Genomic DNA, 27,910 nt, shown 5'->3' on the forward strand with positions numbered 1-27,910 from the left:
ATAATGTTGAACACTAGAACAACTTCACATTCATTCATTTCCTCTTCTATTTAATTAAACAGGTTCAATTTATTTTACTTTATTATATTTAAAAAGATATTTTGCATTAAATATTCATTATTTTTATACAAATGCTTCTATAAAGAAACATATTTTTAAAAATTTGTAAATAAACATTTGTTTTAAAAATTCAGTTTACAGGTATTCTTATTTATTATATTAAAAAAAAAATGTTACTTTGACCTACATCTTTGTCAGGATCTTCAAATTAACTAACACCATTTATTTCCGAGGAGTTTCAAAACTGAAACTTATTTGGATGAATAAATACGCAATATCCCCAGACAGTTATTTACAATTTCCTCATCTTGGCTCTTGCTATTATCAAAACGTTTCATTCAAAATGGTTAGGACATTGGTTAATATTATAGATTAATACACTGATGACAACAATCATTACTATTTAACATTTAGAAGGTTTAGTTGATTGTTGATAGATCAAAGATCCATCAAAATGGCTGCCGCATACCCAGCATTACAATCTTCAAAGGAAGAAAAAAAAATAAAAACAGTATAAATTTATACAGAAGATGAGAACCTCTACTAGGGAAAAAGATAGGTTTTTAAATTGTAGAAGTTCAATCTCATCCATCTGAGAGATACAGAGCCAAGACGAGTAGGAGGTTTGTTAAATGATGGCTATGCTATCTTGATATTCTGAGTTCAATCCTAGGAAAAGTTGCTAAGACAAAGTTGCTTTTCATATTGATAAAGTTTCAACTCCAATCAGATTCAAAGAATACAATCTCTATTCAGCTGCTATTTGGTAAAAAAAAATTGTTTAAATCTCCTGAAAAAGAAAATTAGTTGTATTTTTTATGTGATTGCAGATATTCTTATTATTCGATTTTTTTGTGATTGAAAATTTTTGAAGCTATTAATATCCAATAATTTTATAGACATTAAAAAAATTACCTTAACAAAATTATTTACAGTTTTATAAATATTTTGTATAATTAATAATTCAAATACATATACGTATGTATTTTTTTTATGTGTCACGCGGTCAGGTGGTGTGTCCATGATTCTATATTTCAAGATGTCTTATCTTTGTTTGACTTTCAGATATACATGGTAGGTTTTATTGTAGATGAAGCAGGTTCATAGAAATTGGAAAATAATTTATCTGTATCAGATGCATAATTTATTAATATCAGGAGTGGGTATTAGTATTCAGCATTATTTACAGTCTTTATTTTAAATTAATATTTAACCATAATTAGTTATCTTTGTATTATTAACTAATCTTTATTCCTTTATTTTATTTATTAATTTTATTTTTTGTGATTCTGTTCTTTTTTTAAAATTTTCCATGGTTGCATTAAGATCATACACACTACATGATCGCCTGATACATGTAAAAAATTCTACATGTAAAATATTGTATATAAAAAAATACATATGTATATATGTATGGTTATACATATACACACACATGAATTGTATCAATAAAAATGAAACTGCATAGCTGGTTCCACCATTATATCTCAAGTTGCTTCAGCTTTAGTCTATCTGTTACATCTTTGCATTGTTCTGCTTTATATAAATCTAAATTTTGGATAGACTACTTAAACCTATTCAATATCACCTATGTCTTAACATTTTTTAGATGAGGACTGATAATTTAGATTATTAGGATTACTATTCTCATCTTTTTTGTTATTTTTATTGTTTTTTTAGTACTCATTTTCACCTCAAACAAGGCATATTGCTACTTGGATGTAAAAGACTACAATTTGAAATTGTGTCTAGCAGGAGAGTTGAGCAGTAAGATGTCTGTTCACATTACATTGAAACTTAGGCAGCATGTTAATACAGGCAGGGAAGCAGGAAACAGGGAGGAAATTCCAAAATCTAGCGGTCCGAGGGAAGAAATTATTAGAATAGAAGTTTTTCTAGCATCTAGGGACCTCAACAGTAAAGGGGTGGGATTTTGCTGCTTGTCAGGTTAGTCAGGAGTATGTACATCAAGGGGGCGTGAGTGTTGTGAGTTCATCAGAGCACATTCCATTAAAGTATTTGTAAAACAGGCACAGGGGTGCGACATTGCAGTGATGGGGCAGGGGTTGGAGCTAGGACGATAATATGGGACCTATTAGATTGAGACTCTTATTTTTTTTTTTTTTTTTTTTGATCCTGTCTAAGAGTGAGAGACTAATGGCAGGTGCTCCAGTCCAGATGTGGCAACAATACTGCATGCATGGGCAAATTGTGGCTTTGTAAAGATATAGAATGATCTTTAATGTGAGTAATTTTTAGCAATGAAGAGGGAGCCCACCTTCTTTGCAGCAGCTTTGGCGACATCCTCAATGTATTTGTTCCAATTCATGTTGCCTGTGAATGTTCAGCCGAGAAGTTTACAAGATGGGTTCTCAGATGGTGTTATTTTTCATGGCAATTGCTGGTTGATAAGGCTTTTTTGTAATTGTTAAAGGAAAGGAACTTATTCTTAATAGAATTAAATGTTACCATCTACTTACAGCCCTGTTCCCCTACCGACCAAAGGTCGTTTTCTAGGGTTTCTGATATTGCCTTGAATATGTGTACATACCTTTTTCCCCTTGTGTCTATAATAGCACATAGTGTCACTAGCAAATATACAAATCTAAGACGCAATTTGATCAGGAAGCTCATTTATGAATATCAGGAATAATAAAGATCCAAAGATTTACCTTTGGCATGCACCTGCATTAATATTATATTGTTTGGACATACAGTCATCGAGAACAACCTGGTTTTTTCTCTTGTCTAAGAAGAATCTGATTATGTTGAGTATTCATCCAGAAATACAATATGATTTAATTTTTGTGAGAAACCTTTCATACCAGACGTTGTCAAATACTTTGGATATATCAAAGGCTATAGCTTTAGTTCTCCTACCTTAACCAGTGCATGTTATATGAGTTCAAAGATGACCGTTAAAATATCCACAATTGAACGAACTTGCTTAAATTGATACTGCTGAACATAAATAAGCTTAAGATTTACAAGATGGCGGACTAGTGCTTGATTGATTAAAAACTCAAAAATTTTAGCGAAGAGAGGGAAGATACAAACGGGGAAATAATTGAGGGGATTATTTCTTTCTCCAGAGGCAATTTTCCAGTTATCATGTAAGCAAGACTTGGTTAGACATTTGTTGACGAGTTTAGAAAGGACAGGAGTAAGCTCAATGGAGTATTTCTTAATTAGTATGGCAGGGATGAGATCAAGGCCAGACGCCTTAAAGGTGTTTAAGATTTTGATTATATCATGGACATGAGAAGTGGTGATTTTCAGATCTACTAATGTGGCTTGTTTGCAAAGAAAAATTTGTGAGGGAGTGGTTTGAGGAGCCTAAGGTGGAGTTAGAGGCAAACTGCCAGGCAAGCAGGTCAGCTTTCTCTGTTACTATGCAAGCGACCTCATAGTTCGTTTAGTGGAGAAATTTTCTTTTTTCTTACATAGGAATTACATTTTATCAAGGTCTGGAGGCCACTTAAGGATAAAGGTTATTGAATGTATAGTAGTCAATGGGATAATGTCATAGTAATCGTTAGTAATGGAAATTTGGTAGATTGGATTTCTTAAGGGATCGGTTAATCAAGAATTTGTTTATGTTGGACTTGAAGACTATCAAATTGTAGTCAGCTGGAAAACAGGCAAATGTAAGAGAGTTCCAGAGTCATGCCGTTCTAAGAAAAAAGCTTTGTTCATGGAATCTATGTTTAGGTTTAGGCACAGATAAAGAGTGGGGAAAATTATAAACAGTAGTTTCAGCTAGATGAGTGTTTTTCATGAAAGTTTAGTGAGGGAGGGGGAACCATAGATTGGAGCTCAGACGAGCATTTTCCATACAAATAATGATAAAGCAGAGATGGGCTTGCAACATTTCTTCTTGTGGGGAAGAGGTTGAAGGGAAGAGAAAATAGCATCGCCCACTACGCTACAAAGTCTATTTTGAACCCTGTCAAGGCAGGATATGTATTTCTTTTGATTGTCCGTATTTCAGCACACTATCATAAAATTTTCCAGGAATCACTAGTTCCTATTTCCTGCAACTTGATATGTTTCCTGGTTATTTCGATATCTTCTCTTAACTGTTGCTATTTCACTTTTACTTTTATTTCTAGCTTTTATAACCTTTTGCCTATTTGTACTTGTGATCGATGAATCGTCAGGATGCATGCTGCCTTTGTGTAATGGCAGCTGCACAAGTTGGAGTGAATCATTGGGAAGAGTAGGGCTTGCTATAATACTTCTGTGTGTGAACAGGAACTTCAGTTTCTGTTTTGCAGTATTCGCTTGTCTCATTTCACACATTTCAGCCAATGTAACCTCCAACCTTCTTCAACTACATCTTTTTGAACTCTAGAACCTTCTAATCGAACTCTGAAATTTATTGTGAAGTGAAGTCCTTATTTAATCTGTGCAAGTAGATTATTCTCGTTCTGCATGAGCATGTAGAAGTGTTAAGTAATTACTATATTATTCTCGGTTACCTCCAATCTCCAAAAGACTGTCACTAAGAACTAATTATGTGGAAAGCTTTTCTGTTGTGTCACAAATCCATAAAATAAAAATTCCTTAATACTCCTATCCAGTGATGGTTGATGAAATGAGGACAATTTACTGATGGATTAAATAAAAAGTTCAAAGTTATGCATTAAGATGAAAAAGAAATGTACTTAAAGAATGTTGAATCATTGTGAAAATAAAAATCAAGATGACAATAGTTATCTGAATAATAATAAAAATATTAGTTATTAATAAACTTGTATTATTTACATTAATCTGACTACTGTCTTGTTGAGCTCTGGAATCTTTCTGTCAAACTCGGGAATCTGCATGAAACTTTGAATTAGACCATTTATTTAATCCAGTATGGTACAATCACATTGACACACTGGTTTTCACCAGATCACCAAAGCTAAGCAACGTTGAGCCTGGCTAGTACCAAATGGGTGACCATTTGGGTAGGCTAAGCACTGTATGTATTTTCTGGGAAGGTTGGGTGTGGGGTCAGCACCCCCACCCCGAAAAAGAATTCCTCACTACAAAAGCATCTACAAAGTTGTGGATGGCCTTAAGCACCTCCAGGGGCTCAAGGCTATGATGATGAAAATGATTCATTTAATCCAGAGGGGTAGCATGCTCTTATTCCATCAGCCACAAATTTTGCTGAATTTTACCAAGTACTTTATCCACTGTGCCATGGATCCTTGCATGTTGGAGCGGATAAAGTGCTTCGTAAAATTTGGTTGTAAATTACACACTTCCGTAGGTTGAAGGTTCAATCCTTAGTGTGGGCGTCACTCAAAATACAACTGTGAATTACTTAGGACTTCTATCCAGTCATGGCTGATGGAAGGAGAGCATGCTACCTCTGTGGATTAAATAAATGGTTCCGTTCAAAATTCTAGGCCAATTCCTGAGTTTGGTGGAAAGATTTTCGAGTTCGACAAGATATGTATGATGAAGGTTGGGGGCTAGATCAATCGAATGTTGTGAAAATAACACCAAAGATGAGAATAGTAATCTGAATAATCTAAATAATACAAATTATCGATCATCATCTAAAAAAAATCAGAAACATTAATAAACTTGATTCAATGTTTATTAAAATTTGTATTTCTTAAATTCATAATAAATATTTCTAACTATAATTTTTTAATTATCTGTCAATGGAATGTATAGGTCATATTATGTCTGTGATCAGCTTCTTAATTCTATACCTCAAAAACTTCAGTATAAGTCCTAGTGCTGAGAAATATGAGAAAGTAGATAGTTTGAATGTGATTGGTTGTAAATAGTACAGTTGTTAACTTTTTTTCTTGTTTTTCTTTGTTTTTGTTTTAAAATATTTTCTTCAAAACCTTTTTAAAAATTAGTATATCTATTCTGGAAAAAAGAATTATTAAAGAAAATTTTGAATATTTTTATGGAATTGTTTCCTGGCATAAACAGCTGGAAGATCCTGGAAAAGAAAACGTCCAACATTTCTAAGCATGTACAAGTCTGCAGAACTAACCTCCTTTGGAGGTTATAACTCAAGCCCAGTTCATAATAATGCCACACCTAAGCGTTCGACTTTGCTAATAAACTCTGGTAGCAAGGATATAGCTATTGGAGAAGTCAAAGGACGTGACATCAAATACCAAAGTACAACTATTCCTGTAATTCTTGAAGATGAAGGCAGTATACTTTCCCACATGGCTAGCAGTAGCCTTCATGGAGGTATGCAAAGAATTGCAAAGAGTGTCAATGATTGTGTTAATGCCAACAGCACCTCAACAATGACAACAGCAGCAAAAGGAACAACTGCAGAACCCATCATGACATCTACCATGATTCTCTCTTCTTCATCAGCTTATAGCAGCGATGCTAACTTCTCCCACAAAAAAGGTTTACAGAATATCAGCATTTTAACTATTTCAGTTTTTATGTAGTTAAAATTAGCTGTGCCAATTTTTTTATTTTTTTCTTCTATATTTTTTCCATCTCTGCTGTTTTTTATTTGTTATTTTGCAAAAATGTTAAAAAAAATTTTTTTCATGCATAAAATGATCCTATGTAAATGTATTGTTATAATCATGGCTGGTTATTATGTTCGAAAGAATATAAGTGTAGTGTATAAATAATATGGAAGCAAAGAAAACATAAATTATGAACAGAAGATATAAGAATGTATGGGTCGTGATTTGTAATGTGTGTTTATCAGTATAAATGGTCCCTCAGCATCATTATGACATCATTGTTGTCCTTGAACTACTTGTTGCTCTGGCATTAGTTATGACTGGAACGTGAGTGATAGGTGGTGTATAAACGGCTAACAAGGGTGGCATGAATTATGTGGAATTTATGGTAAGAGCATGATATCCTGCTTGACTGACCTTTACTGCCACCACCGAATTCTGTGGATCTGCTGACACCATTTTGTCTCCAATACCTATGTCAATACACGATGCAAGATCAATCAATCTCTTTAAAAGAGGAGACTTTGATGGTTTGGCCACACTGTGCACCACAACCCAACAGATCATCCACAAAGCAACAGCTCCAAAATCACATCAAGGTTGGTGAACACACCCAGGAGGCCAGCTGAAGATGTGGTTTCACACTGTCAAAGCTGATGTCGGACTTACCCCTGGTCCATAGGACCTGTTGTTTATCACTATCTTGGCCGTTGCAGACGCTCTGTGTACTATGGGAGGAACCAGCTCAACCTATCAGGGGTAAATGCCACCTCAAGTCAAGATAGAATGCATGGGTCATCAGAATAGATCATTCCTCAGCATCATTATGACATCATTGTTGTGTCTGGATGCTTATTGGTCTGGCATTAGGTATGACCCAAACGTGCGCAACTGGAATTGGTGGTGTGAAAACGGTTGACAAGGACAGTATGAATTATTTGCAATTTATGATAGTATATTTTTCCCTTAAATAGCTGTTACTAAGAGGATGGGCTCCCTCTATCATGCTAGAAAATTACTCACTCCTGGAATATCCTGTATATTTACAAAGTCACCATTCACTCATGCATGGAGTATTGTTACCACATCTCGGATGGTATATCTACCACAGTACTTTAATAGAAGATGCTCTGACAAACTCATTGCACTTGTACCTCGGCCACATATATACACCTAACAAACTCGTCTAGCAGCAAAATCCCACCCCTTCTCTGTAGAGATCCCTAGTTGTTGGAAAACCTAATAGTTTTTTTTTCCTCAGACTGATAGACTTTGGAATTTATTTCTTGCTCCCTGCTTCTTTGACTGTATTAAAATGCAGAAGTTTAAATGTAATATGAACAGCCATCTTGCTCATTTCCTCACATAATCCGCTATAGACATGGCCCCAAATAGATGCCCATATGGCAATATGCCTTGTTTGATATGAATAAAGTAAACAAGAAATGTTGAAAAGATCAGGTATCAGGCTAACAAGGATAGGTCAATATAATGATGTTGTATTGATACAAGGTCACTTTCTTCTGGCTGACCTCTGGTAAGTGATAGTGAGCGCAAGTGTCTTAAATGATGGAATCCCAATATGATGGCTGCCTGGACCCAGCTACTTAAAAAGCAGTGTGTGGACAGAGTTGTAGATATCTGGCTCCAAAGAAATCGAGACAAAAAAATGAATTTCCTTTAATTTTTGTTTTCATTACTGTGAGCACAATATATATGCATATTCAGCCGACAATTTTGTGGTAATATGTGTGAGTATGTGGTGCAAGTCTGGTGTGACAATTAGAAACAAATCCTAGTGTATCCGATTTCACTTTTAAGCAATTTGAAACCACATAAGGCATAGAAAGTGGTTATCGTATTAAGAGGACTAGAAAATGGATCTTGCGTTTACTTTCAGCAGCCATATAACATGGCTTCTCTTATTTTGTCCTTTAGTCCTCACATTCCAGGAGTGATATTTCTGACAAAGTAGAAAGAATTGCTGTTTTCTGGGTTAGAATCTATTCCATCTAACACTTATCATTGGCAAGTTTTTTGATATTAAAGTAGTATTTTTTTTTTTTTAGCTCCTTACATCAAGTGGCTTCATGCCTTGTCTGAAGTGATTTCCATAAAAAATGAAAATAAAAAAATAACATTAGGGAGAGAGCACATTGGGCATTACTAAAGAAAATGCGATATAAAAATCACAAGTTTTTATAATCATGACTGGGTTTTATATCCTAAACAATGTACACATAAAAGTGTCAACTATTTCAGGGTATGAAGTTGATTGTTGGGAAAATTTTCATACCTATATCTGTTTATACAAAATTTGGTGTGAATGTATATATACATGTGTGTGAATGTATATATACATGTGTGTGAATGTATATATACATGTAATAAAAATCAATATATAGATAAGTATCTATAGAACGACTTGTACATTATTATTATTATTGGCTCACATGGAGCTTTCACAGAGGTCAACAAACGATCGGTTTGGAGACCTGTGGTGTTCTCGGAAGCTGAGTGACAACAAGTCTCCCCAGACGTCCAGCTCTCTCCACCTCCTTCGATAGCATTTGCAGATAAATCTGCGTCATCGCAAAAGCCTCATACCATTGATTTCTCGCTGGTAGTAGCCATTGGTTTATACTGGAATTTGAGTGGCACTAAGCCTCCCCACAATCCCAGTTCTCTTTGCACTTGTCCAGCGGAGGTCTGGCCAGCGCTCTCTCTTCGGTCTTTCCATCCTCCTTGACTCTTCTCAGCTCTTTGGTATCACTTTTCTAGGGGGGGGGGCGATGATGAGACAATGGGGGGATGCATTATTATTATTATTATTATTATTATTTCATATATACACATAAAATTTTATAAGAAGATATAATGTTTTATGTATCGATTTTCAGCATTTACTTTAACAACGCTGAATACCACATGTATAAAAGCATGCAGTAACATAAGTTCTATACATTATCCTGATGAGTCTTCACAGGAATGAAACACAGAAATTTCTGTTTAGTTTAATTCCATCTTATACACACACACACACACATGAAAAGGAACAGGTGTTGTTGGAAATTTTATTACAGAGAGGTAGGTTGATAAACTGATTGACCTTAATCATGTAAGTGATCAAAGCATTCTGATGAAGTTGATGGTTGGTGAGAAAATTTTCACAGCTATATCTGTGACTTTAGTGAAGATGTGAAAGATGAGTTTTATACCAGGTTTATTGAAGTAACAAGTATATGAGAAGGAAGTAAGCTGAAGCTGCTCAACTGAAAAAGTTATGGGTGCACATGGGCAAGGGAGGGGCTAAGTGAGCATATGTTATTGAGGTCCTTTGGTACTACAGCTGGCTTGAGAATTAAAAAAAAAACTGATTTTGTTAAGCATTCGTTTTACTTCATAAATCAAGGGGCCCTTTCCTGGGGCTAACACTTGATCCCTCTATGAGATACAAGGACATTTGAGTGTTCTATTAAAGTTCATCTTTGCCTCTCAACCATTGAGTTAGTAAAGAATTGAAGAATTCTAATTTTTCTCTCTTCAATTAATCAGTTAACTTTGTCTTGTGGTCTTACCAAATTCCAGAATGAGAATTTATTTAGTCTGGTGGATTATCCAGCTCAGTGTAACATCACTAGAAGGTGCATCATTCCTTGTATAAGCCAAGGTGGTGCATCCATACTAAGGGAATCTTATTTGGGTTTCAAAGACTTATTTTGAATATTTGGTCAGGGTTTATTTGTAGGGGGAGCTATACTTATGTCAGTTGGTCGTGACAAACTCCTGTACAGAAAAACCTTAGACACTTAAGGATAATGTCTAGATAGCATTTATATTCTCTCCTTTTTATGTTGTGTGTGTGTGTGTGTGTGTGTGTGTGTGTGTTTGTGTGCTTACAGCAATATTGAGCTTAACGAGGTTACACTTCTTCATTTGCTGTTTCCAGTTTTCTATCAATTACATAATCTCAATTGTCTTTAGACACAAAATATTTCTAATTCCTTTGTAGTCTACCCACATTTTATGGACCAGCCATCTCCATTAAAACTGATTTCCATTAGTCATAGTTATGCTTGAAAAATCTTCCACTGTAATTGTTCTAATGTATTGTAATTTGCAAATAATGCAAGTGACCTATCTTTTGATAACATTTTAGCAATCATTTGTATCCTCTCTCAATATTTACTGTTTGACCACCTCTTTCTCTCTCTCTCTCTCGATAAAGGAATAAAATGATTGAAACAGTCCCTTATAAACAAAAGCAAATATCACCACAGGCAGTAATACAAGTTAACCTGAAAGTTGAAGAGAAAGAAGCTAATTTTGAAAATTGTCCATATTTATATAGTTACTTTACACTGATTCAACAATCTAACCTGATCTCAATTTGAACTCGAGAAAGTAATCATTCTATTGGGGGATGGGGTTAATAGTCTTAATATCTGAAAAGTGCAAAGGTATTTAATAATAATTCAGACAAACAGAATACAAATATAATAGTGTTTATTACTTATTAATGTAATAATTATTTGTTGAGTAACTGACTTGAAATGTATATGGAGAATGGTCCACACCTAATGAAAAAAGAAGCTTTTGGGTTTTTATTCATACTGATGAGCCACTACTTATTAAGGCCTGGGGTCTACTCGAGGATAAGAAAAAATATTTTCAGTTGGACAATGAATGCCCCACGGATATGGAATGGGCAGAATATTAAGAGAAATTGATTATCCAAAAGAATGGCCCACAAGTTATTGTTTAGATAGACTTGAACACGACTATGTATTAGTTAGTAGGGAACGACCTTAGTAGTATTCCGTGCCGAAGATAAGATGTTTTGGTTAATGTTTCGGTTAATGTCATTTTAGGCGGAAATACAAGGTGGCATTCTAAAATCTGCTATCATCTGCCAATTCATGCAGACTTGCAATGGCATGTGTCTGTTTGTATTAGGAAATTTCTAAATGTTTCCTTCTTTTATAAAATGTATTACTTTTTTGGTGCTTATGTTGAATAAGGAATGTGCTACTGTTGAAATTTTTGGAATAGTTTACGTAAAACGCTGAAAGGTGCTGAAACGTTGATCCAATGAAATCACAGCAGCCAATATGATTTATGAAAACATTTATTTGATATCATTGGTTAATAAAAAAAAAAAAAATCAATATTTACCGTTATTTGAACAGAAAAAAATCATAAAAATTTTTTTTTTCTATTTTGTTTATTGTCAGTTGTTATTTTAAAAAAATATTCATGAAATTTACCTTACAATGAGTGTTTTTATTTTCTTGATTTGAATTTTAATTTTCTTAAGATTTCGTAAAAATTGTCCAATTATTTATTGTATTTTCTTTGTGACAACAAAAAACTATTTTCATTTTTCAATTAATTTTTCAATGAATTATCTTCATAAAAACAGAAATAATATTTTTTGACAAAAATTGATCAGTGTTTAAATGAAAAAAATCACAAAACTTCTGTTTGGTACCTTTCGACATTTTACGTAAATGGTCTGGAAAATTCTGATGATAGCATTGCATTAGTATCACTTTTTAAAAATCCATTCTAGCTTTTATTGTCAGTCTTACAATGCCTTTTGTAGTATCGGCAATCATCCACCGGACTTCATTATGTCTCCAGGCATACGTTTTTTCAGTATACTTGCATACAGTGAGGATGTATTTGAGGTTGGCTGCGTTACCAGATGCACTACATCAGTCGGATCTATTAGACCCTATAAGTTTAGATTGACAGATGTAGGTAAGATGTCGTATACTACTTTTATAGTGAAACTTGATGTTGCTCCCTGATATGAGTCTGTATTTTTGCGTATTTCTACATGGTGACCTAAAACTTGCTGAAGGGTTTTGAACTTAATAGATTCTTTATTTTTGATATCTTTCTGTAATTTTAAAACAATCTGACTAAGACATTGGGAAATTAAAAAAAAAAAAATTGCAAAATTCAAACAATCTTTATTTATGAAAAGTAATGTCTTTTAAATGTTGCCCATTTTCAGCTTTGTATATTTGTTCTCTTTCCAAAACATAATTCATGACAGATTGCAGAATATCTAGATTGCGATTGAACTCCCTTATTTCGTTCCTGATGTTTTCTTAAAATTTTTTCAAGGTTTGGGGTTTGTTAATATAGACTCTTTCTTTAAGATATTCCCACAAAAAAAAGTCGGGGCTAGTCGAGTCTGGGGAACGTGGTGACCATTTAACATTGCCATAGCGAGAAATAATATGCAAAATAAAAAATAGGCAACAATTAAGACATTATTTTTCGTAAATAAATTGTTTAAATTTTGTGTGTAAAAAAAAAAAAATACCATTCTTAGTCAGCTTGTGTTAAAATTAAGATATCATCAAAAATAAAGAATTTATTTAAGTTCAAAACCCTTCAGTGACTTTTTGGATACCCTGTACTTGTTATGTGCGTCTTGTTTGCATTGTCCTACAACAGCTCTGGAGTTATTGTGAAATGTTATTGTTCATAGATGTCCAGAAAGTATCGGTAAATAATTTAATTTCAGTAGAATTTTCAGCCAAGACAAAAATCAATTTTTTAGAGATGCTAATAACAAATAGCCTTTCAAATTATAATTTTACAGGTTCTTCGATTTAAAGAGAATAAATTAATAATTGTTTTTCTTTTTTTGGTCTCTTTTTTTTCTTTGTTCCTTTTCTGTCTTCTCGTTATTTTCTCTTTTAATTTTTCTCTTTTTTTCCATGATATTTTTTCTCTTTAATTTCTTTTTTCTCTATTTTTTTCTTTCTTTTTCCCATTTCTTTTTTCTTTTTCATTTTTTTTTTTTAACAATCAGATGAAATGCTAAAAGAACCCAAATTAATCATTTTTTTTGTCCATTTTCAATTTCTGCCTGGTTATCAACAAAAATTTATACAATGGATCATTTTTTTTTTCTTTTTTAAATTTTGCTCAAAACTTGTGTAATCTATTTTTTGTGGCTATTTTTACTTTTTTTTTTTAACTTAATAAACTTTTTTTTCTTTTTTTTTTTTTTTGGTAAACAACTTGTTCAAATCTTTTCCTTAATACCAAGATTAGCACATTTCAGATTTAAAAACTTAAGAAAAAAAATGTCATTTCTAAAAAAAAAAAAAAAAAAAAAAAAAAAAGTACTCGTATCCACACATATTTATTGATATTATTGAGATTAGAAATGGCGAAACCATCAGCAAATAGTCAATCAGTATAGAGATTGAATTAAACAGCTGATATCCCGGATATATCCACAAAGGCTTCTTTTTTTAATTTGGCAGTTGAAAAAGATTATTTTGGCCCATTAAAAACTGGCAAAAGTTATGGCCTATTGATTTAGAATAAGTGTTTTATGTCAAATTGATGGTTGAATATGGTTAAAATTTGTTCATTTTTGCATCAAATACTAATCCTTATTAATCCCTAACTGTGCATTGAATGGATACCATGATACTCAGTTTGCTGCACCGTATCATAACAAAGATCCATACAAAATTTCAGCCAGCTCGGACCAGTAGTTTCAGAAAAAAAAATGGAACAGACAAAAAGAGATACGCTACAGATAAGACAGCAATAGAGTAAATGTTTAGGTTAACTTTTCAACACATAAAATTGAGCTTTTGCATTTAAATCTTGTAACCATATTTTATCAAATGTTGAATTCTGTATTTATTGAATAAATAAATCAAAATGTAAGTAGATTCCTTCTACCGGGATATAAAACTTATACCTGCCAATATCTTTTATGTCTAGAAAAGCCAACATTCACTCATGCATAACCATTAGCATCTCCTACTTGCAAAAGGGAATCTCTAATAGATTCCACACTGTTTGCCAAACTCCTGTCCCTGTCGCATCACTGCAGTGTTGCATTATCTATGTTCTGGTTTAACAAGTATGTCTTTATCTAACAAAAAAAAAAAAAACCCCAAACATTTTCGGATGGTGATAATCTTGGCATTAAACTTCATTGCTAATTTTTTGTTGTTTTTAATCGTTTTCCCAATGATGTGTACTAATGCATGCGTTCAAACTAAAACTGTCTTTTCATATATCGCTTTGCCATCTCTATTTATAAATATGTATATATTTAGCATGCATCTGTTGTATAAATGTATTTTATGTATATGTTTTTATATGGTTTTGTGTATATTTATTGCATATGTTAATATTTCGGTTTTCTGGAGATAATGATTGATACTAATCATAAACTATTTTAAAGGAAATATCGTTGAGGAAATAAGACAAAAAAAAAATCAATTTATTTTGCTTCATCTATCATTTGTGACCTATTTGCGTTTTTAAAAAAGAATATTAAATAATAGTTATAAGCCTTTAAAGTTTCTGTAAATATAGATTCTGTTTGTTTTGTTAGTTATATGAACAACTACTAACTTACAAACGACATAATCACATTAGATCACTGAAGTTAAGCAACATTACGCTCAGATGGGTGACTATTTGGGAATACCAGGCACTGTATGTAGGATGGTAATGACACTTCCGGCAGCTTCTGTATCCCACTTGGTCTCCAGCTGTCTTAACTCTGTCCTGCCACTTGAGCAAGCTGATTGGGATGAAAGGGTGAGGCTGGCTCTGTGCAAACCAGCTTCAATTTTAGACAGTGCATATCATCCAGCATCAGATAGTCTTCATAATTCTGATGGACAAACTTCCATGTAAACAAAATGGCTACTTTGCTCTGAATTGGTATTTATGGTAATTTTAAAGGCTTATAATATATTTTTATTTTTATTTTATTTGTTTATTTTTTATACAAATGGTATTTCCTTTAAAATAATTTACGTTGGTTATAGCAATAATTACCTGATTGATTATTTGGCTTATTTGGACTACTATTCTCACAACGTTTCAACCGATGTAACCTCCAAAATTCTTCAGGTGCATCTTATTGAACTTAAGGAATCTGTATAGAATTGTGCAACTGATAAAAGTGCTAAATAATCCTCAATACAAGTGATAATAAGAACATAATTAAGAATTACTTAAGATTTCTACCTGATCATGGCTGACAGAACAAGGAAAATCTCCTCTGCAGGGATTAAATAAAGGATTTTGTTCTAATTTTGTAAAAATTCACGAGTTCAACAAGACTCACCAGAACCAGATGAGAGGTTACATCGTCCAAAACATAATGAGAATAACATCCAAGTGTACTTCAAATAATTCAAATAATATGAAGTATATTGCAATGTTTTGAAACGGATGTAATAATCACAGAAAATGCCTGGATCATGTATGCACTAGACCTCTTAACACGTTAAAATCTAGCAAAAGTTATAGCTTGTTGACTTAGAATGAGTGCTTTATATCAAACTTCTAGAGTAAATATTGTGATGACTAATCTATTAATCCTTAACTGTGCATCAAACAGATACCATAATAGTTACTTCACGACACCTTATCATAACAAAGTCCATACAAAGTTTCAGTCAGATCGGTTCAGTATTTTCTGAAAAAAGTTGGACAGACAGACAGACAGACATTTAGATACATTTACATATTTATCATGGATCAGCATATAATTATAATAATATCTAGAATTAAAAATCGTAGAATTAAATTGCTGCTCTCTTTGGCCTTCGCCATGGAAGCACTGTATTATTTTGTTTTTATGCTTAAATTCACAATCATAGTTTATTTTATTTGCTGGTTATTGCCCGGATTGGACATTCAAAATATCAAAATCCAATTCATTCGTTTGTTCTTATAAACCTCTTCTTTGTCTCTCGCCCATCCTCCCAATTATCAGAGTTCATTATTTATGCACTCATTTAATATTTAAAAAGGAGACAAAGATATTGGTGTATTTACATTTAAATGCATCTGAAATCTATATTTCGCCCTAACAAATGTCTGGTTGGCACAGATCACAAAAAGCGGCCTGGGATAATTTGTTGTAATTGAAGATTTGTAGCTACCTTCAGCTTGCAAAGTCACTAGGATCAGGTTTTATATACAGCACCTAGTATTCACAAAAATCATCTAAGTACTGAACAGGCTCAACCTCACTTAATTTTGACAATCTTACAAGAACCGATATGCAGAAGTGAACTTGAATAAATGAAACAAATAATAAGAAAAATAATAATGCAATTAAAACCTATTTTCTTTAGTTTAAAGAATTTTACAACCTCCATGAGTCTATGCTAATATGAGAAATGTGTTGTGTCTGTGTATGTTAATTATTTTTAGGCTATTAAACATAGGAACATTAAATTTCAGATTACCCCCATAGGTTTCTAGATGCTGAAATGCCTTCTACTTTAATAGTTTCTTCTCATTGGCTGCTAGACTTTGAAATTCCCTTCCTGCTTCATTGACTTCACTAATTTGCAGAAGTTTAAATTTAATTTGAACAGACATTTCACTCCTCAACTCCCCACAGTTTCATGTTAGACACAATCCCAAATAGTAGTTCCTTACATTCCAAGTGACAATGTGCATTGCTTGGAGTGAAAAAAAAGAATGAAAAACACATTCAAAATGATGCCTACATTTTATTACCTAGAGCATAACATTGCTAAGAAAAAATAAAATGGTGTAAAGTTAAAATCTCATCTCTAAATCATCATCAACATCATCATCGTCGTCATCATCATCTATTTAATGCTCAGTTTACATGTGGACAACTAAAACAGCTTTTAGAAATTTACTTTAAAACTAACTTATTCGGCCAGGTTCTTATTTAGCCCTCATTCTCAAGTCTATCCTCATAATTTTATCCCATAGCTCTCTTAAATTTTCCTATGTGGGCTAACTCTGATGAGAAATTTAAAATAATTTGAGGACAAAGTAAAACTTTTTTCTTTTTAAATTTTAATCTTTTAAAAACATTTTTAAAGTGTATTTGGAAATATCTTATCGACCTAACACCATAACAACATCTGGATAACTAAATTTATCATTGTTTTTTTTATATATGAAAACAAAAAATGCATTTTCTATTTTACGCTAGAAAAATTACATGATATGAAAATTTTACATACTTGCAAAAGATTGGAAGTTTGGGCCGTTACAAGGATTTTTTATCTCTACGAATCTACTATCAGAGTATATTTATAGAGTTAGAAAATTAATGTATGGAGTATTGTCATATTTGGGTTGGAAAATCTCTGCACCATTTGAAGGATCTTGATAAGGTGTCCTCCCCTCTTCCTACCATGCAAAGAATTAGCTAAGGTAGTATAGGCTAGGATAAAACAGAGTAACCAAAATATGTGTGCTTACTGTACATTAGTCATTTTGGAAAAGAGAAAGAGTCCTAAAAAAATAGGATTATAGGAAATCTACTGCCTAACCCTTACACAACAGGCCCCATCACTCAGCAAAAGTATCTTTATTACTACACTGAACGTGCCACCTAACAAATAGTGCCACATACATACAGAACTAGATAAATACCAATCCAGGCAAAGTAAAATTAATTTCCTGACCAGAACAGTTTTGAGTACCTTTTATGTCTTCCTTATGAAGAGTAAAATGAAGATATAATGATAAGCTTTATGTCTAGAATCCTTATCCCAATTTTCATCTGATATAGACTAGTATATATAGTATACATTTATATCTGCACACACTATCATTCTTAAAATTTAAGAAATCTTTGTTGACGTTTAATGATTATGGGTAAAACTCATTGCCAATCTAGAAGATTTGAATTTTCAAATGTGATCTTGTTCCCATATTATGGCCCCTAAAGCACCTTTAAAATACTGCAAAGAAATAAAAATTTGGCGAATACTTATTATTAGATGTCTAATACTTATTTAAATTTCATAAGACTGAGAAGTAGTCAAATTTTTAGAAAACACTTTTTTTTTAGCCTGTCTAAAACTAAATTAAACTAAATATAACCTATATTACAGCCAGCAGCTATATTCCAAAATTTATAATATTCAGTTAATTAGCTTAGGAATGTGATTTGTACATGCAAATATAGAAACATATACACAAACATAACTTTATATAAAGAAAAGAAATAACCTTTTAATTGTGAGAGACAATTTGTTTATATTCTTCAATTAAAATAGAGTTATTCCCCTTGTCACCTGAGTGGTATTTTTAAAAATAAATCAGATGAATAACATTAGAATATAAACGGAACTAAACAGAAAAATTAGATATTAGACTAACTATAACTATCTGGTGTTGTCCAGGATGCAGTGAAGTTGTTTTGGTTTTTAATTTGTTTGTACATTTTTTAAACTTAAGGTAGTTAACTCTTATTATATTCTTATATTTAAAATGAGTTATCCCACATGCTAATTACTATTTTTAGGTGATTATTTAAAAATGCTCCATATTAGCAATCATCATCATATTTAACTTAACATCTATTTTAATGCTTCATTATGTATATGTATATATATATATATATATATATATATATATATATTATAAGGTAAAATTAAAAGCCAAGAACAATGCGAGATTTTTTTTTTTATATAGAGTAAAATTAAATGCAAACAAAAGAAATAAAGTTCTTTTTTTTGTTGTTTGTTTTTTCTTTTTCACACAAATTTTAACTCTAAACAACAGTAATTTTTTTTTTTTTTCTGTTGTATTCAATGGTGATATAAATCTCAGTGCATCTTACATCGGAAGCACTACCAGATTGCTTCATCACCGCATTAAAGAGCACTTAAACACTACTGCTTCGTCGTTCTATAAACATATTCGCACTTGCATTAATTCAGAACCAGATTTTCACATCAACATTCTTGCTTCTTCAAGAAACGTAGGTCAACTTCGTATCCTCGAATCTTTAATTATTTCAAAAAATACTCCCACACTAAATAATAGACTGGAATTGAGCTCCGCTTTTATAATATAAGTTTAAAACATAAGAAAAACAATAATTAAAAAAAAAAAAAAAAAAAAAAAAACCTTGCTTGAATAGTCATCTCCCTTGATTCACAAACGCAACAAGTATTTCAAACATCAACTGATTTATTTTAACGTTCTCCTAACGTCATTTTTTGTTCTATATTTCGCGGTATCACGTGGCAAACTCGGCGGCTACTTTTCCAATTTTGAACACTCTTCCACTGTCTTCTCTTGAAAATGGACTAATAAGTCTGAAATATATTGAGATTTATATCACCATTGAATACAACAGAAAAAAAAAAAAATTACTGTTGTTTAGAGTTAAAATTTGTGTGAAAAAGAAAAAACAAACAACAAAAAAAAGAACTTTATTTCTTTTGTTTGCATTTAATTTTACTCTATATAAAAAAAAAAATCTCGCATTGTTCTTGGCTTTTAATTTTACCTTATAATTTTCTTCAACAATGCTTCAAGCAAACTACAACCTACTTATATATATATATATATATATATATAGATGGCTTTTTTATGAAACTTGCAATTTTCAAGTGAGAGTTCTTGCATTAAATGTTATTTCGACATGAACATAATTGTAATAAGAACTGTTAAATATGTTTTCTGTGTTCCTTTATTCCTTAGAAAAAAACAATACATTTTTCTTTGTCATATTTAATTTTTAGTTATCAACACATTCAGTTTAACATCTGTTTTAGATGTTGGCATGAACTTGAACTACTTTTAGAAATTGACCGATATCCATTATGTAGTACCTTTATGACTTGAAAAGGGTCAAGGGTCCTTTTATGTTGTAATAAAGCATTATCATTTACCATCGTACTCAGTTTTACATGTTGGCATGTGTTTGAAATGCTTTTAGAAATTGACTTTCAAACTAACCTATCTTTAGCCAGGTCTTCATTTATCCCTCTTTCTTTTAAGTCCATATTCATTACCTCCTCCCATGTTTTCCTTGGCCTCTCTCTGCCAACTGACTTTGCTGCCTCAACTGTTCTACATCTGCTAACCCAAGAACTCTCATCCATTTTAATATCATTAAACCAACAAAGCTTTTTGCTCTTCACACATCTATTTATACTGTCTAGATTTAATCTTCCTCTGAGGTCATCAGATCGAAGCCTGTTTTTAAGACTCACATTATGTATCGTGCATATTATTCTCATATTATTTCTCTTCATGCAACACATATCCTCAATCCTCACTAAGTTTCTCTTTCATACATCATCACACTTTGTACACATGCCAGATAGCTTCTTCACTTGCTCGATATTTGTAACTCTCTGTGAGTTAATAATGTCAAAATCTCCCTGAACTTATTCCATGCAATGCACATAATAATTTTCATATTTAAATCTTTATTTTATTTTATGTCTATTTGTTTATATTTTGTTATTAAATAGTGGGACACATGTTCCAGCATCCTCTCCCCAATAAACTACTTACTCCTATCCCTGAAGCCTAGATTTCTATTTTTATTTTTTTTTTTTTATCATATATGAATATAAATTTTCAAGTTTAATCTGAGAATGTGAAAGCAGATGACTGTACTGTGTATGTTTTCAGCACCCCAAATTGTATTTCAAGAACCTAGAAATAGGATGTTATATGCTGAAAATGTACATGCTCAAAGTTTATTAAGTGAACATGATTTATGAAAATCTTCAGTGTCACAAATAAACAAAAAAAAAAAACAACTCAATTATTATTAAAAATCGATTTTGTTTGTAATTTGTTTGTAGGGAAAATATTTAATTTTGTATATAAATATTGTTAATTTTGTAAGAAAATTTGTTAATTAAAAAAAAAAAAATGATAGATTACTGCTATAATGGGCATCCGTATTCTTAACAAGTGGTGAAGTGAAACTTATATCTTACTAAATAAATGACTATTTCGTGATGGGTTTCACCCATAATACATATTAACAAGATGGTTAAAACTTCTCTGCCACTTAAAGTAAAAACAACTACACAAAAAAATAAAACAAAGAAAGAAAAAACAAAAATAAAAAAAGAAAGACCTAAAGTATTGATTAATGAAATCAAGTAACAGAATAGAAAATGAACAAAAGAAAACATGCCTTTTATTTGTCTATAATTTTAACTGTTCATATTTGACTTTTAATTTAAAAAAAAATAACTTCAAGTCAAGAGGGGGAAAAAGAAACTCCACAGCAACAAATGAGCTTAAAACCAGCTAAAAATATCCACTTTTTAGGCAAAAAAGCATCTCTAATCGTAATTGTTGTTATTCCAGATTATACAACGTAACTTTTTAGGCAAAAAAGCATCTCTAATCGTAATTGTTGTTATTCCAGATTATACAACATAACTTTTTAGGCAAAAAAGCATCTCTAATCGTAATTGTTGTTATTCCAGATTATACAACGTAACTTTTTAGGCAAAAAAGCATCTCTAATCGTAATTGTTGTTATTCCAGATTATACAACGTAACAACGTAATATGCTTCAACTTTCTCTTGGTGATCGTCAAGAGCTCATTAATCTCCACCTTACTGGTTTATCCAATCGAGAAAATGGGCAATCGCAGATTTAAATCTGATGAAAAAATCGTATGAATGACTGTGCAAAAAACACCAAAACACCGTGATGCCCCTAAATCTGGTCGTACTAGAGTTACTTCTAACAGAGAAGACAATGCTGTCAAGATCCGCAGCCTTAGGAACAGATTTAAAATGGTTTCCAAAATCCAACAACAATGAAATCTTGTTAAAAGCTCTCTCTTACAACAATTTAATTTGTGAGGCTGTGTTGCAAGATGCCAGCCAATGATTTCAGTAAAGAATAGAAAGTGCTGTTTGATCTTCGTCAGATGCAATGACTCTTCATATTGGTTGAAAGTGATTTTGAGCAACAAAAGCAACTTCAATAGGCTAGGCAGTGATGGTAGGCAGTACATCCATCGAAAGAAGGATGAAGAATTTAATCCTAGGTGCACAGTATCAACACTGCAAGATGGTGTAGGTTCAGTTTTGGTGTGGGGCATTATTAGTGTCAATGATCCAGGGCATATAGAGCGCTTGCAAGGTCGAGTTAATTCGACCAAGTACATTAATATGTTGACTGGGCATTTTCTACCTTACTTTGGCTAGAATTTGGATGATAATCCCATCTTCATGTAGGATAATGCTCCCATTAATACAACTAGCAATGTCAAGAGGTCCCTTAAAGAGCATGATATTCCGTACTTAGGTTGGCCTGTGCTATTTCCAGACCGCAATCCTATTGAAAACGTATGGTATTACATCAAGCAACAGCAATGCAATGATCAAATTTCAAATCTGGAAGACAAAAATGTCATCAGTGTATTGCCCCAGACTAATTCAAGAAATGCCCAAAAGATTGTAGGCTGTCAAATTGGAGAAGGACTATGCTACTAAATATTAACTAGTTCATTCTGTTCCTGTTGTATTTGTGTTGGATTAATGTGCTAAAGTTACATTTAAATAACAATTTTCCATTGTGCAGAGTTTCTTTTTGACTTTTTGATTTGAAGTTTATTTTTTAAATTGACGTGAACACTAGAATATTTCAATTAAAAGTTAAATATAAACAGGTAAAATTATAGACAAATAGAATGAGGTATAGGTTATTTAAACAGTTACATTCAATGTAGCTTTAATTTGTAGTTTTTGAAAAAATGACAAGTGCTGACTTCCTTTTTGATGCCACTATATATATATATATATATATATATATATATATATATATGTGTGTGTGTATGTATATATGCATTCATTTATGATTAAAAAAATTGAATGAAATCTCATAAAATGTGGAGGATGAATAACTAACTAAACCCAATGCAATCAACTCGTTTGCATAGTTAATATTTCGTTTTTATTATTTAAGTACTTCATCCGAGTGAATTTAAAATGTGAAATAATTAAAAATAGAATTAAAGCAAAAAAGGAGAAAGGAGAAGTTTCGTATTAAATATTTTAATAAAATCATAAGATGCTATATGCATAGGAAATTTGTTTTTTTTTTTGTTTTTTTTTCAAACTTTTATTTTGTGTGTTTAATGCTTTACCAAATTCATAATTATTATTTCAATTTTTAAACTTGCTCTGATGACAGCATTTTGTTTAATAAAGACGAAACATCATCCACTTATTTATTCATTGTGCACGCGGACACACACTTTCTCTCTCTCACACACACATGCATGCACACACACACACAAACATACATGCACGCACACACTAGTATATGCATATAAAGATGCTATTAAAAAAATGATTTTTTTCATTGTACTATTCCATCGTTTTTATAAATCAATTCCAAGAAATATTTTTTTTCTCTATTTTAAAGGTAACGAAACGGATGAAGAAGTAATTTCATTTGTAGATGAAAATGACCCTGACACAAGCGGTGAAAGTCTGGAAAAGGATGCTGCGACTGTTTCTATTGCAGCTGATGTTCATGTTGGTACAGACGAGAAAGTAACGTCGGGTTAGTTAAAAATTTACGTATAAAAAAACAAGAAAAATTAATGATGGACTTTCAAAAATGGACTCTTTTCATTCAAGGATAAACATTAATAAAAAAAATATATATCACTGGTAGTGTAAATTTGAAAATACCTCATTCACTTTTTTTGTGAATTAAATGGCATTTTCAATAGAATAAAGTCCAGATAAAAACATAATCAATAAATCGATGTTGTACTCCATAAAATCCATAGAAAGCGTCTAGAATCCTTTTTGACCTTACAGAGTACAGCTTCATTAATCAATAACTAGAATTAACAATTACTCATCTAACAAAGACATTTTTAATGATAAAAACTCTCTAAAAATAGTGGTTATGTAAATACTAAAGTTGGGTATAATAAAAGAAATGATGATATACCAATAACACATATGTATACTTTGGTATTGCAGTTGCAGGTTTTGTATTCATCTATGTCTGCATGTCACAATCAAAGTATGGCACAATCACGTTGACTGGTTCTCACCAGATCACAGAAGTTAACCAACGTCGAGCCTGGCCAGTACCAGATGGATGACCATTTGGGAAGGTTAGGCACTGTATGTACCGCGAGGTAAAATACTAGGTTGGGAAGCTGGTGCAGTCTATCCTTCTTTGAGGGTAGATGGGCCTCTCTTAAACCATGGTAGGCATCACAATAAAAAATACCTTGATAGCCCTAGAAAAGCATCAAGTATTCAGCTACGGACAAGATTTGAATTACACTACACACGTGTAGTGAACTCGATCTCGGCTGTGGCCGCATGTGTTGTTCTACTGCATGTCTACAACTAGTAGATGATCTGCAACCAAAAATGAAAACTGATTTTCATTAAACAGAAATGGAATCATGTTGTCTTTTCTATAGCGACAATTCCAGTCATATAGTTGACTTAATTTTCTTTTAGAAAATCTCTGAAAATCAAACACTTGTCAAGCGGTCTCCAGTTGTGCTTCTTAGCTGTGTCAAAATTACATATCTTCTTAATACGTTGAATGTGAGGGAGAAGGGAAGAAATTAGGAATTTACCAAAACCATTTGTTTTACTTGGTATTATCCAGGATCAGAAATTGTAAGATTACAGTATTACTTTTGGTAACTTTCCTTTGTCTATTGCCTTTATCAACATTATGTATATTGTTAATATATTGAAAATAAGGGTGGGGTGGGGTGAGAAATTAGGAATTTACCGGGACTATTTGTTAGTAGATCTCTAGTTGTGCTTCTCAGCTACTCCATAAAGTGGCTTGCAGTATAGAACACTATGATTTAATGGTAATATTATGGACCTGATAATAGAAAATATTCTCGTCTTACAAAAAAAAAATGAGACTAAATTAATTGAATATAAAGATTTCATGTCCTATCAATGTACTTTTGATTAACATGGTTTCTTGTTTGTTGTTTTGTTCAACAAACCCTCTCCTGTTACAGGAACTATCTTCTCCAATATGAAATACGTTAATCAAGATTTATATGAATTTATTGATTTTTATGGAAGTTTATTGTTTCAGACAATCTAAGTGTTTTGGGAAATCATAGCTTTCTACAAAGTCAGCAAATTACTTAAAGCAATTTGAGATAATGGATTCAGCATGCACAGTTATGTTGTAAGCCATACCTGAAAAAAAAAAAAAGATGTGTTGAAAAATAAATGAAACTATGGAGATCATATCAAACATCTTTGTTTTGTTTAATACTTTTTTTCCACAACAAAAATATGTTTTTTCATTTATTTAACACATCTTCTTCTCTTCAAGTATTGCTAAGAATGCTATTGTCTTTTCTAATATAATTTCCTTTGAAAAATATAAATACAAACATTTGTCAGAAGCTCTCTAGTTGTGCTTCTCAGTTAAGAATGCTATTGTCTTTTCGGGCATGGTTGACTTAAGTTCCTTTAGAAAATATCAGAAAATCAAACATTTGTCAGTAGGTCTCTAGTTGTGTTTCTCAGCTACACCATAAAGTGGCCTGCAGTATAGAACACCATGATTTGGTGGCAATATTATGGACCTGATAATAGAAAATATTCTCATTTTAGAAAAAAAAATGAGATTAAATTAATTGAATATAAAGATTTCATGTCCTATCAATTTACTTTTGATTAACATGGTTTCTTGTTTGTTGTTTTGTTCAACAAACAAACAAACAAACAAACAAAATATCAGAAAATCAAACATTTGTCAGTAGGTCCTCAATCGTACTTCTCAGCTGTGTACAAAGAAAAAAGAAGATCCAAACTGTAAAATATTAAACAATACAAAACCAAAGACATGTTTATATGTAATTTTGTGGTAGCATAGTTTTAAGTATCTCTAGTAAAAATAATGCATAATATTTATTATAAATGCATCTCTTTAAACATATTATCGGAAAATGTAGAAGTATTGATAATTTTATGTTTCTGAAATTTTTAGATGAGGATTGATTATTCATATTATTTGGATTCTTTGGACTATTGTTATCAAATACTTTATCTACTATGCCATGGGTCTTTGTGTAAAATTCGGTTGTAAATTATACTCTTCTAGAGGTTGAAGGTTAAATCCTCAGTGTGAGGAACACTCAAAATATAATTGTGAATTACTTAGGACTTTTATTCAGTCATCCTTATGGATTAAATAAAAGGGTTCTGCTCAAAATTCCATGCAGATTCATTGAGTTTGGCAGAAAGACTCCGGAGTTTGACAGAAATATTCCCAGAATTTGAGCGCAAGATTCCCCGAGTTTGTACAGACAGATTCCCCGAGTTTGTACAGACAGACCCCCCCAAGTTTGTACAGACAGACCCCCCCCAAGTTTGTACAGACAGACTCCCCGAGTTTGTACAGACAGACTCCCAAATTTTTCAGCAAAGTTCTTAATTTCAACAAGATACACCTGAGAAGGTTAGAGATTATATACACCTAAACGTTGTAAGAATAACATACAAGAATAATAGTCTGAAGAATCTAAATAATGTTGACACTTTTTATGACAACTTTGCTTTGTAGTCGTCACAAATAAAAAATATCATCTTTCATTTTTTTTTTTATCATTTAAAATTTTAGAAGGTTCAACAAGTCCTGCAAACGAATCAGTTGACAAAGAGAAACAAACGAATGCAGAAGCTGTGTGCGAAGAAAGTTCCACAGATAAAAAAACAGAAATGGAACTAAAAAACAATGGGGCAGATGAGAATAGTTTGGAAGCAACCAACGAAGCTATAAATTCAAATGAGGAGGATAAAACACCCGCTCCAAAACTAGAGACAATTTCAAAGGACGAAATAGCAGCAGGCTCTGCAGAAATGGCTGTCAAAGGTTGTGATGAAGAAAATGGTCATGATGAAACTATAACACCTCAAGAAGAACCACCTGGAAATGATATAACTGCAGGAAGTACAGACCCCACAGCATCAAGTGCAACTGATGTGACTACTGCTGTGGATGAAAGCAGATCTTCTGATAAGATTGCTACAACTGATTCTTCTGCAGCATCGGATGGAACAAATAACAAAGTGGAAACTACAGCAACTCCAAATGAAAATACAGGTACAGTTGATATTAACTTTGATATGTACATGGCTTTTCGTTGAGGCAATTGTTATTAAATAACACTTTTGTTTTTGGTCCCTCGACAACAGGAATTCACTCTTGTCCGTTTGTCTGTCCACACTTTTCTCAATAACTATGCCTTGGAATTTTTTGAAATTTTGCACAAACATTAAAAATGATATGAGTAAAAGAAGTAACAGAACGGATTTTCCGGGAAAACTCTGGTTGCCCCCCCCCCCCCGGGTGCCTTTCGGGTTAAATTAGCTAAAATTAACACTTTTGTGCTTATTAAAAAAAATTGATGCCTTGGATTTTTATAAAACTTTCTGAAAAGTTGTAACTAACTAATTTCTATATAACTAGCGGGGGGTACCCGGCGATGCCCGGGTGTTTTGAGGTAAATCCAAACTCGGGGGGTGGGGGGTGGGGTTTAAATAATAAAATAAACGTTTTGGTAGGTAAGTATGAGAATCGAACCCGTACC

General features: G+C 32.3%; 1 protein-coding gene across 8 annotated transcripts in view; it reads left to right on the plus strand.

Moving 5' to 3' along the window:
* Window positions 1-27,910, plus strand: part of LOC145268225 (neurobeachin-like) — a 607,546-nt gene that overhangs the window by 366,770 nt on the left and 212,866 nt on the right. For 7 of the 8 annotated variants that reach the window (XM_080123533.1, XM_080123540.1, XM_080123535.1 and 4 more), the window contains exons 34-36: window positions 6,007-6,444; window positions 23,728-23,868; window positions 26,941-27,423. In XM_080123533.1, coding sequence (XP_079979659.1) covers window positions 6,007-6,444; window positions 23,728-23,868; window positions 26,941-27,423 — 1,062 coding nt within the window. The remainder of the gene's footprint in view (window positions 1-6,006; window positions 6,445-23,727; window positions 23,869-26,940; window positions 27,424-27,910) is intronic. The other variant, XM_080123539.1, reaches the window with a different exon arrangement.

The sequence above is a fragment of the Euprymna scolopes genome, chromosome 43 (assembly GCF_053919585.1).
Source record: "Euprymna scolopes isolate OS-2025 chromosome 43, ASM5391958v1, whole genome shotgun sequence".
Taxonomy (NCBI): domain Eukaryota; kingdom Metazoa; phylum Mollusca; class Cephalopoda; order Sepiida; family Sepiolidae; genus Euprymna; species Euprymna scolopes.